Below are 12,655 nucleotides of genomic sequence, written 5' to 3' on the forward strand. Positions count from 1 at the left end.
GGGAGGAGATAAATGTTAAAGAGTGTTGCAGTCAGGGCTGAACCCTGTGGGACTCCTGTTTGTAGTTTAACTTTATCTGATAGAAGGATTAGGGGGCACTTCATGAAGTTAGCAAGTACCACATTTAAGACTAATCGGAGAAAATTCTCACACTCAATGCACAATTAAGCTCTGGAATTTGTTGCAGTTAGTGTAGTTTGGTTTAAAAAAGATTTGGATAAGTTCTTGGAGAAGTCCATTAACTGCTATTAATCCAGTTGTCTTAGGGAATAACCACTGCTATTACTGGCATCAGTAGCATGGGATCTTCTTAGTGTTTGTGTAATTGCCAGGTTCTTGTAGCCTGGATTGGCCTCTATTGGAAACAGGATGCTCGGCTTGATGGACCCTTGGTTGACCCAGTATATCAATTCCTTATGTTCTTATCTAATAATGCACAATGAATATGCGGTGTAAACATGTAGATAAATACCAAAAAACAAGGTGTGTGATCCAAGCAGTTAATCACTGTTCAATACATTAATCCACAAATTTTATTCGATCAGAGGGAATAAAAGGAACACTTAAGACACAAATGCTCTTAAATGGTTCATAGTAACCCAGACACAGGCGTGTTTTGCACCAGGGCTGCGTCAGGGGGGTCCTTCAAGTAGGGCCGGGTAGGAGATTATTTCATTTTAGCCATCGTGTTCCACAATCAAGTATTAATCTTGAGGTGTTTTGACGAAATAAACCCTCCTTACCCAGAGCAAGGGCAGGCGGGTATTCTTATTAAACAGCAAGTCCCCATTGTGGAACCTCTCCCTCTGGTCCGCCTTGTTTAATACTTGATTGTGGAACACGTTGGTTAAATGAAATAATCTCCTACTCGGCCTTTCCTGAAGGAAACTATGTGAGTTGTTTCCTGCCTTATCACGTGTTCATTGAAAGTGCTGGTCATACGTTCTTCAGAGTTTTTGTCTCCTTGAGAACACCTTTTGAAGAATTCGCCGTCTCTAAGCTTCTCTGAGATGACATGAATGCCTGTTGGTCCCCCAAGACCCCGACGGCCGTGTCGGGGTCACTAAGAACTATTTAAAAGCATTTGTGTCTTTAGTGTTCCTTTTGTTCCTTCTGATCGAATACAATTTGTGGATTAATGTATTGAACAGCGATTTTTCTCTGTCTCCATCTGCTGCCAGGGATGCATAAACCCAGGCATCTGGACTGATCCGGGTATGTACAGGGAACAGCGATTAACTGCTTGAGTCACATCTAAAAATGTACACCCTGGAAGAAAGGTGAGATATGATACTCTCAAATACCTCAAAGGAGGTGAACTTCTTTTAGTGGAAAGTGGCTCTAGAATGAGGGGTTGAAAGGGGTAGACTCAGGCATAATCTTAGCAAATATTTCTTTACAGAAAGGATGCATGGAACAGACAAAAACAGTACCTGAATTCAAGAAAGCATGGGATAAAATACAGGGGATTTCTAAAGGAAGTGATGGTAATTATAATGCTAAGGTAAACGGGCAATTAGATGGGCTATACAGGTCTTTTTCTGCTGTCACATTTCTGTGTTTCTAGTAATTAGGTGCACCCTCACTGAAGACATACACAAACCTGAGGAAAACAGGGAGAACAGGTATCAAAGAAGATCCTTAGGATGGCAAGCAGAAGGATCTAAATATGATGACTGGCACCAGTTGAGAAATCTTTTCCACTTAAAAGCATATGACATCCAAGTTGATGTTTGCAGAAATCAAAATATCCTCTACCTTCTTGGGTGGTGCTCATGGAGAAATCAATGAGCTCTCGATGAAGTAGGTTCAGATGCTGTAGACAAGCCCCCTCCTGGCTTAGGAGTGAGGCGAGGTTCCCAATGAAATTGGATGATGCACCAAGAGTTGAACCAGGTAAGAAAACCACACCTGTCTGAGCCAGGCTGATAGAGAGGACCATTTATACTTGATCCTGAATTACCTTTTGAATTGTCCTGGTAGAAAAACACACATAAGATAGACAGCCCATATGAGCAGAAAAGCATCTGGCGCAAATCATAACTTGCTTGGAAGAATGGAATAGAAATTCTCTACTTTCTGATTATCTCCGACACAGACAGGTGGCTGATCCCGTAGGGAGAATAGGTAGATTGCCACTTCCTGGTCCAATGACTGAGGGGCTCACAAGGGCAGCGCTCACACAGGTACTCCTGCACGTGCTCAGTTAAGCAAAGCTCTACTGAGCTCAAAGAGTGGTCCATGCGGTGGGACCACGTCATTTGCTTGTTGACAGAGAACTTGTGTGCGTTTTGTTTAATAATTTTGAGATCTCTCAAAGAGGCATTCTTAAGCTGGTAATATAAGTTTCCTTGTTTGCTTGATCCTCCAAAGATCTGCGTGAAGCTTATCGTACACATGGCTTTAAGCATCCCATCTCCATACACACACATAGCTGGACCGAAAATATAATTGTTTACTCCTCTACACCTATTACTTTGGTGTAAAATTATATTTTGCCCCACTTTTATGCCAACTTTCTACAGAGCTATGTACTTTTTGGGCATTCATTTCTTTACCCTTCACTTTACTGTTGTCCACTTTAATCTCTCAACCCGTTTCCTAAAAAGTGTTTTCACAACAAAACTCACTCAGATGATGTAATAACCCCTGCTAAATTTATAAGGAGATCACCAGGACAGGAGATCATTATGGCTTGTGTGGGCTATGAGCCCAGTGCTTACCACCCGGACACATGCAAACTAGAGGAGAGTCATGGAGGAAACACCTTACGCTGTGATTCACAAAGTGAGAGACGTTTCCATATCGTGCAGCATCCACAGTGAACTCGTCTGAGTCATAGTCAAGGTCAAAGAGGTACGTGATGCCCTTGTGGTCATACAGCTGCCCTCGTCTCTCTGCCTCCTCGCTTGTGATCACCTAAGTGTAAGAAAACACTGCGATACATTATGTAATTATCATGACACAGAAGGTCCGTGTGAAATACCAAGATCATGTGCACGGCTGAAACATCTTCATTTTGGGAAAGCCCACAGAACGTGGAACTGTGTTTGCCCTTTTATATATTCCTTTGAAAGCCTGGTGCTAGCTGCCTGCTTCACCGACCGCTGCAGGGATACGTTCTGCTCAGTCTCAGGTTGGTAAACAGGCAGTCAGAAGACGCAGGGAGCCAGCGCCAGGTTTGCAAACACACACAATTGTTAAAATCCTGGATCCCCTCCCTCCCTCCCTCTTTCAGTCCTGCTACAGGGATATCTGCCAGTGGCCTCTAGCCTACAGCTCACTGTAAACAAGCTCTTGGCAGTTCTCTCCCACCTTTTCCTCTTGTACTTCGGCCAAATAATTAGAAATGCATGCTAAAGGAACTGGAGACCGCTCTGGTGCTGCCAGGGTTCAAGAAAGATTTCAAGCAGCATTTCTGCCTAGGAAGATCCCAAAAAATGAAATGTGCCCTCCATCAGCACCAAAGAGAGTTTTCCCCTCTGCTTTGTGGGCCTGCCCAGTGCTTCTGTGCTAAGAAACCACACGACACACGCCTACAAACTGAGAACGCACTGGTGAAACCTGGATCCTGAAATGGAACTCTTAATATTTTCACATAATTTGGAGACCTGCAGTCATGAAAGGATGGACTGTGTTACTGAGAGGGATGTGTAGCTAAATATCCTTCCCTTTACTGTGCCCATACTGAAAAAACCACAAACTATGTTTCTCTATCACAACGACTGCATGGGCTCTGTTCATTCGTACACCAGTCAGCCTGCACAGAGAGGACATGCAGAGCAATTTCTTGTGTGTGCCTGTCAAGGAGAAATTTATTCTTACCTGTAAGTTTCCTTTCCTTGACTCCTGCTAGACCAGTCCAGATGCGTGGGTTTGCGCTATCCAGCCAGGAGATGGAGACGGAGAAAGGAAAATTGGTTCTTACCTGCTAATTTTCGTTCCTGTAGTACCAAGGATCAGTCCAGACCCCTGGGTGGTGCCTCCCTTCCAGCAGAAGGAGTCAGAGAAAAAAGCTGAAAACGCACCCCCTGATAACCCAGTGTGCCACCTGCGATCCTTCAGTATAATCCATACCATAGCAGAACGAAACATATCACCTCAACATAAGAACCAATGGCTATATCAAACCACTTAATGAAAAAACTGCATAACGTCTGGAACTTATGTACATGGAGGGAGCACTTCCATATGCAACGTGAATGCTGTCCACTTGAGAATATTCTGCAGAATGAAAACGATACCGAACGGACTCTCCAGATTCCATGGGCGGGCATCTGGACTGATCCTTGGTACTACAGGAACAAAAATGTTTATTTTATTTTATTTATTTATAGCTTTTATATACCGGCATTCGTATATACACATGTCGGTTTACAGGTAACTGAGAAAGGAAATTACAATGATCGGTGGTAGAAGGATAGCTAGATAAAAGAAAAGGTAACTGTACTGTAGAGCCAACGAGCGTCACCGATGATTTGGTTAAATAGACAAAATGAACTGATAAAAGAAATTACATATAATAAACAATATTAAACATGTACAAAAGGAAGCAGTGCAAGGGATTGGGTGGGGAGGGGGAATGGGCACAGGGGACGGGGAGAAAGAGGGGATGAAAATGATGGTTAAGTAGACAAAAAGAACTGATAAAAGAAATTACATATAATAAACAATATTAAACATGTACAAAGGAAGCAATGCAAGGGATTGGGCGGGGGGTGGGGAGGGGGAATGCGCAAAGGGGATGTGGGAGAAAGAGGGGATGAGAAAGATGCGAAGGATGGCGGAGGTATGTTAGGGAGCAGCATTAGAGAGGGAGGATTCAGGGTATAGTGGGGCGGGGTGGGTAGGAAAGGTGGGGGGTGCTGTACAAGGTATTCATTATATATTGCTGTACATATGGAGTTGTATAGGGGCAGGGGGGGTGGTATAGTGTATGGAGGGGAGATTAGGGGGGGGGGGTGAGGGTGGGAGCTGTAAGGGGTGGTGGGGAGGTGGGGTAATTAACAGGTAAGAATCAAATTTTCCTTTCCCTGTACGAACCAGGATCAGTCCAGACCGCTGGGATGTACCCAAGCTGCCCTAAATGGGGTGGGACCCTGGAGAGATCCGCTCGAAGAACACTACTGCCAAAACAGTCGCCATCTGGAGCACGGACGTCCAAACGGTAATGCTTAGCAAGAGTGTGTAAAGATTTCCAAGTAGCTGCTCTGCAAATTTCCTGCGGTGAAACAAACTGACTCTCCGCCCAAGACGCCGCCTGAGAATGGATTGAATGCGCTTTCAAACCTTCCGGTACTGAGCGCCCAAGACATATATATGTCAAAGATATGGCGTCCTTCAACCATCGGGCAATAGTGGCTTTAGTTGCCTTATGTCCTTTCTTAGGACCACTCCATAAGACAAACAGATGATCAGACAAACGAAAAGCATTAGTGACCTCCAGATAGCGAAGAAGAATCCGCCGCACATCTAATCTTCGCAAGTCGCGAGCCGGAGGCAAATTCCAATCCAAATCCGTGAAGGTAGGCAACTCCACTGTCTGATTCAAATGAAACTTCGACACTATCTTCGATAGAAAGGAGGGCACCATCCTAAGGGACTCCCCTGAATCTGAAATCCTGAGAAAAGGCTCCCTACAGGACAACACTTGAAGCTCAGAGATGCGCCGTGCCGAAGTGAGAGCCATCAGGAAAATCGCCTTAAGTGTCAAAGTCTTTACATAAGAACATAAGAAATTACCATGCTGGGTCAGACCAAGGGTCCATCAAGCCCAGCATCCTGTTTCCAACAGAGGCCAAACCAGGCCACAAGAACCTGGCAATTACCCAAACACTAAGAAGATCCCATGCTACTGATGCAATTAAGAGCAGTGGCTATTCCCTAAGTAAACTTGATTAATAGCCGTTAATGGACTTCTCCTCCAAGAACTTATCCAAACCTTTTTTGAACCCAGCTACTCTAACTGCACTAACCACATCCTCTGCAACAAATTCCAGAGTTTTATTGTGCATTGAGTGAAAAAAGAATTTTCTCCAATTAGTCTTAAATGTTGCTACTTGCTAACTTCATGAAATGCCCCCTAGTCCTTTCAAGGTGGCCTGTTTTCAAAGGCTCAAACGGAAGACCGCACAAGCCACGGAGAACCAGAATTCAAACTCCAAGGAGGAACACACTGGACGAGCCGGAGGGTTCAAATGTTTAGCACTTCTCAGGAAACGCATTACATCCAGATGAGCCGCCAAAGATGTCCTGTCAATCTTTCCCCGCAAACATCCCAGGGCCGCTACTTGAACCCTGAGAGAACTGTATGCCAAGCCTTTCATCAGACCCTCCTGTAGGAACGCCAGAATATAGACAATTGATGCGCGTCGCTGGGACATATTCAACCCGCTATACCAGGAATCGAAAAACTTTCCAGACTCAAACATAGGTGAGCGAAGTAGACGTTTTTAGCGCTTGCAGAAGGGTGGAAATAACCGAATCCGTATAACCCTCTCTTACTCAACTGCCACCTCTCATAAGCCAACCGCTAGACAAAAAGCGATCCACTTGATCGAAAAACACTGGACCTTGACGAAGAAGATTCAGTAGATGACTGAGCTGAAGAAGACCGTCCACCACTAAGTTGATCAGATCTGCAAACCATGGCCGCCGTGGCCATTCCTGAGCCTGTGTGAGCCTCTATCCTTCGCAAGACTTTGCCCACCAATGGCCAGGGAGTAAATATGTACAGCAGAATGTCGCGAGGCCACGGCAGGAATAGAGCATCAACACCTTCCGCCCCATGTTCCCTCCTGCAACTGAAGAACCGAACCGCCTTCACATTTCTCTGAGTCGCCATCGGGTCCAGGTGAAGAACACCCCACCGACGAGTCATGAGATGCATCGCCTCCTCGGAAAGTTCCCACGCTCCGGGATCTAGATACTGGCGACTAAGAAATCCGCCTCGTCGACCCCGGCTATTTGAGAAGCTGCTAGACGGATCAGATGACGCTCCGCCAGAGCATTAGCCGGTCGGCCTCCAATGCCACTGGACGACTTCTGGTTCTCCCCCCCCCCTCCGGACGATTGATGTAAATCACCGTTGTTTGCATTGTTGGACAATACTCGCACTGATCGATGGCTCACCAGGGGGAGGAAACTGCTCAATGCCAGACGTACTGCTCTGGTTTCCAAGCGATTTATGGACCATTTCGCCTGCTGCTCTGTCCATCGGCCCTTTGTTGCCCTCGATTGGCAAACTAACACTACACCCCAGCCGGAGAGGCTGGCGTCTGTCGTCACGATCACCCACTGGGGCTCCTCCAGGTCCATCCCGTGCTGCATGTGGGCCGGAATCAACCACCAATGGAGACTGGACCTGGCAAGTTCCAAGAGCAACAATCGGATCTGGAACTCTTCCGACTTCGGGACCCAACAAGAAAGTAACGCCCTCCTGCAAGGGTCTTATATGAACAAAGGCCCAAGGGACTAACTCTAGAGTAGATGCCATAGAACCAAGCACCTGCAAGTAATCCCAAACCCGGGATAGTGGTAGAGATAACAGCCGCCAGATCTGCGCCGTTAACTTGTCGATTCGCTCCTGCGTGAGAAAGACCTTGCCGACCGATGTGTCGAACCGAGCAGCCAAGAAGTTCAGCACCTGGGACGGGACAAATTGGCTCTTGGCAAAATTGACGACCCAACCGAGGAATTGAAGCCGGTCCACTACCGACTGAACCGCTGCCCTGCAAAACTCCTCAGACTTTGCACGAATGAGCCAATTGTCCAGATAGGGATGAACCAAAATCCCCCTCCCGCCTGAGAGCCACAGCTACTACCACCATTACTTTGGTGAAGATGCAGGGAGGCTGTCGCCAATCTGAATGGGAGGGCCTGAAATTGATAATGCTCGCCCAGAATCATAAACCTGAGAAACCGCCAATACTGTTCGCAGATCCCTATGTGAAGATATGCTTCCGTCAGGTCTAAAGAAGCCAAATATTCGCCGGCGTGGACGGCCGCAATGACTGAGTGGAGAGTTTCCATGTGAAAACGGGGTACTTGAAGCGCTTTGTTCACCTTCTTAAGATCCAAGATCGGACGGAAGGAGCCCTCCTTCTTGGGAACCACAAAATATATGGAGTATCTGTCGGGACCAGGACAAATGCTCCCAGTGCTTTCAACCGGCCCAGAATTTGAGTCACCACTGTCCGTTTTGCACGGGCCCCACAGGGCGACATCAAGAACAGGTCCCGCAATGGGTGTGCAAAATCCAAAGCTTAGCTGCGTTCGATGATGCTTAGAACCCACTGGTCTGACGTAATCTTGACCCACTCCTCGAAGAGAGAGACGGACAGGCGGCCGCCTATCACCGGAACAGAGGAGTGGGCCAGGACACCTTCATTGGGAGGACTTCTCCCCGGAAAATCCCCGAGGACCCCTGTCGCGGAGAGGCCTGCAGCCGCAAAAGGAATAAGACCAAGCCTGAGACCTCGTCGACGGCTGACGTGGAGTGAAGGCCAGAGCCCTGCCGAAACTTGTGCTGTCCCCGGAACCAAGGACGCGCCAACCCAAAATCCCTGGAGGTTTGAGGTTTGTCCTCCAGCAAATTGTACACCTTATTGTCCCCTAGGGATTTGATAAGGGCTTCCAGATCATCCCCGAACAAGAATTTCCCTTTAAAGTGAAGACTGCCTAACTGGGCCTTGGAGGAAACATCGGCTGACCAATTGTGGAGCCACAGAAGCCTTCTAGCAGAGACCGCTGAAGCCATAGTGTGCGAGGATGCCCGAAGAAGATCATACAAGGCATCCGCGGTGTAAGCCACAGCCGCTTCCACGCAATCTGCCTGCTCCGCTTCCGCTGGACACAACTCCTGCGTGGTGAGCAACTGTTGCACCCAACGAAGAGTCGTCCTTTGCGTGAGGCTACTGCAGACCGCCGCCCTAACGCAAAGCGCCGAGACCTCAAAAATCCTCGTAAGAAGGACCTCCAACTCCCTATCCTGAAGATCCTTAAGAACGGCAGCCCCTGCAACCGGAATGGTCGTCTGCTTAGTAATGGCTGAAACAGCCCCGCGTCCACTTTTGAGACCAAGGACGGCCAAGGACTCGTCTGGCAGCGGGTAGAGCTTCTCTCCATGGCTCACCCCACCCGAAGGCTGGCCTTAGGAGCCTCCCATTCTCAGGTCACAAGTGATAGTAGCATAGGGTGAAAAGAAAAAGCTTCAGGAGGAGCCCGAAGCCTCGGGTCCCCCTTGGTAGCCTCCGAGCTCGGCTGCGGCGCCTCAATACCAAGCTCCGTCAGAACATGAGGGATTAAATGATCAAGCTCCTCCCTCCGAAATAATCTGAGGACCCTCGGGTCATCCCCCTCAACTGGGGTGGGCTCATCAACATCCCCAAGGAGAGGGTACAGCGAAGGGGGATCCGGTGGATCAGAGGCCGGGATCCTGGAGAGATCCAAATCCGCACGGCCTGTCCTCCCTCTGGAGGAATCTGAACCCCCAGAAAGCCTAGCCACCTTCGCAGGCGGAAGCTCCTCAGCCTGCAAACTCAGCCTCAGCCTCCAAAAATGCCTTGTGCATTAAAAGCAGAAGAAAAGGGAAGCTGCCCCTGTAAGGCCCGGGGGTGTCAGAGCTCAGAGGGGAGGCAGACACTGGGAGCCGCTGTCTAACAGGGTTCAAATTCGACAGGGATTGCGAAGGAGTGATCTCTCCTCCCCCTGCATCCAGCCCTACACTGGAGTGTGGCGGAGGCAAGATGGCCACCGTTCCCGCGCTAGACGGGGACGGGACAGGCCGAGGCCGGCAGAGGCGCGAATTCCTCCCTGTGCCACCCCAGGGGAAAAACACGCCCCTGGGACCTCAATCGTTGGCACAGGCAGCCCCCCCCACCTCGAGGAATTATGCCGTCTCAGGGTGTAAGGGGGAGGAACCGGCTCCCCGGTAAATCCTGCTACTCACTGGTATAAGAAGCGGCTCCGGGAAAACAGCTAATGGGGTATCTAACCCCAGCCGTGCCTCAACCTGCAGGGAGCGGCAATTACTACCCTTAACAGAAACATGGGGGTAACCTGCATGGAGCGGCAGTTACTACCCTTAACAAAACATGGGGGTAACCTGCACGGAGCAGCAGTCACTACCCTTAACAGAAACATGGGGGTAACCTGCATGGAGCGGCAGTTACTACCCTTAACAGAAACATGGGGTACCTGCACGGAGCAGCAGTTACTACCCTAACAGAAACATGGGTGTAACCTGCATGGAGCGGCAGTTACTACCCTTAACAGAAACATGGGGGTAACCTGCACGGAGCAGCAGTTACTACCCTTAACAGAAACATGGGGGTAACCTGCATGGAGCGGCAATTACTACCCTTAACAGAAAACATGGGGGTAACCTGCACGGAGCAGCAGTCACTACCCTTAACAGAAACATGGGGGTAACCTGCATGGAGCGGCAGTTACTACCCTTAACAGAAACATGGGGGTAACCTGCACGGAGCAGCAGTTACTACCCTTAACAGAAACATGGGGGTAACCTGCACGGAGCAGCAGTCACTACCCTTAACAGAAACATGGGGGTAACCTGCACGGAGCGGCAGTTACTACCCTTAACAGAAACATGGGGGTAACCTGCACTGAGCGGCAGTTACTGCCCTTAACAGAAACATGGGGGTAACCTGCATGGAGCGGCAGTTACTACCCTTAACAGAAACATGGGGGTAACCTGCACGGAGCGGCAGTTACTACCTTAACAGAAACATGGGGGTAACCTGCATGGAGCGGCAGTTACTACCCTTAACAGAAACATGGGGGTAACCTGCATGGAGCGGCAATTACTACCCTTAACAGAAACATGGGGGTAACCTGCACGGAGCGGCAGTTACTACCTTGGGAAGCTTGCTGGGCAGGCTGGATGGACCAATTTGGTCTTTTTCTGCCATCATTACTATGCTACTATCCAGAACTTCTCAGATATCCTTTAATACGATCAGATGTATCCCGTCTGGCCCTATTGCTTTTATCCGTTTTTAATTGTGCTAGCTCATCGCAAACACAGACTTCTGGAAGTTGTTTGAGGTCTAACAATCCCCATTCCTATGTGTGGCAATTTTCTGTGCTCCTACTCCAAGCCCCCCTCTCAGTGAGCACCTTCTCCCCCTCAGCTTTACAAATGCCTCCTCTTCACCTCAGAGCCTTCCAAGGCCACTTTTACACGTCCTCCTGTCACTAACATCTGTGCCCGCAGGAGCAAGGTCCCCAGACCCCTCCAGGCTGCACGGTCTTGCCTCTGTCGGCAGGGAATACAGGCGAGCTCAGCAAACGAGGCTTCCTGCGTCTTCATCTGCTGGTAGGGGTGCAAGACCCTGCATCTGGACTGATTTGGTGAGTCAGGGAAGCAAAGGAAATAGGGAAATGACGTCCGTATGGCTCTCAAAAGAGGGGACTGAAAAGGGGAAAAATGTGCATTCCAGAAAAGGTACAGGGGACCTCAGAAAGAGGGACAGGAAAAACTTAGATTTCTGTCATCGGCCTACACCTGCAGGCTCACAAACCCCCTGAACAGCCTAATGGTGGGTACCAAGGTGGTAAACTAAGTTAGAGACTGCTGGTGTGCCAAAACCGAAGGTAGCGGAAAACGGAGAAGAGGTCATCAGAGTGGGCTTAGTAAGAAATGCTTCCCTAGTCCAGGAGTCCTTACAATGGCCATGGGGGGGCAGAGCGGCTGGAGCCTCAGTGGAACTGGGACCCTGACTTCCCTGCCCTCAGCCTGCTGCTCCTCCACACTACCAGGGGTAATCTGAGCAGAGCAGTGCTTACCAGGCAGGCTGGATGGACCCCTGCAGCTTTATCTGCCACCACATACTATGTTACTATGTAAGTGGGACTGGGACCCTGACTTCCCTGCCCTCAGCCTGCTGCTCCTCCACACTACCAGGGGTAATCTGAGCAGAGCAGTGCTTACCAGGTAGGTTGGATGGATCCCTGCAGCTTTATCTGCCACCACATACTATGTTACTATGTAAGTGGGACTGGGATCCTGACTTCCCTGCCCTCAGGCTGCTGCTGCTCCTCCACACTACCAGGGGTAATCTGAGCAGTGCTTACCAGGCAGGCTGGATGGACTGGGACCTCAGAGAGGGAGATCGCGATCCCTAGCCACGCCCCCCAATCCGACGTTGCCAGCGCCGCAGCGCTAAGACAAAAACACCTCCAGGCGTCATGCGCCGCGCGCCGAAGGGGCGCGACAAAGAGGCTCTCCCCTTTGTGCACCCCTTCTTGCAATCCGCAGTGCCAGCAGTGCATAATCTCCATATTTTCTCCAAACGTTAAGAAGAATGGCAAACCATCAACTCTCCTGAATCTGCAAGGACAACAGAAACGGACCAAATACTGACAACAACTGGAATGAAAGAGGTACGAAATCTAAAACAAAAAACTTAAATATCAACACACAACCATTACTCACAACAACAACACCTCTCTCTGGAACTAACACTTTCTTTACTACTCTTTAATGCCCAATCAATAATCAAAAAAATACCAATCAACGACCTTCTCCAAGATGAAAAACCAGACTTTATAGCCATCACAGAAACATGGGCAAAAAACACTGACACAGTAATAATCAACCAAATCAAACAACTCCACCTATAGAACATTTTCT

The 12,655-nt window shown here is 48.9% G+C and overlaps 1 protein-coding gene across 1 annotated transcript in view; it reads right to left on the minus strand.

Moving 5' to 3' along the window:
• The window catches only part of SUV39H2 (suppressor of variegation 3-9 homolog 2), a 63,069-nt gene that overhangs the window by 24,832 nt on the left and 25,582 nt on the right, over positions 1 to 12,655 (minus strand). The window contains 1 exon segment of the mRNA XM_029616486.1: positions 2,773 to 2,919. Coding sequence (XP_029472346.1) covers positions 2,773 to 2,919 — 147 coding nt within the window.

Source organism: Rhinatrema bivittatum, chromosome 9, assembly GCF_901001135.1.
Source record: "Rhinatrema bivittatum chromosome 9, aRhiBiv1.1, whole genome shotgun sequence".
NCBI classification, from domain to species: Eukaryota; Metazoa; Chordata; class Amphibia; order Gymnophiona; family Rhinatrematidae; genus Rhinatrema; species Rhinatrema bivittatum.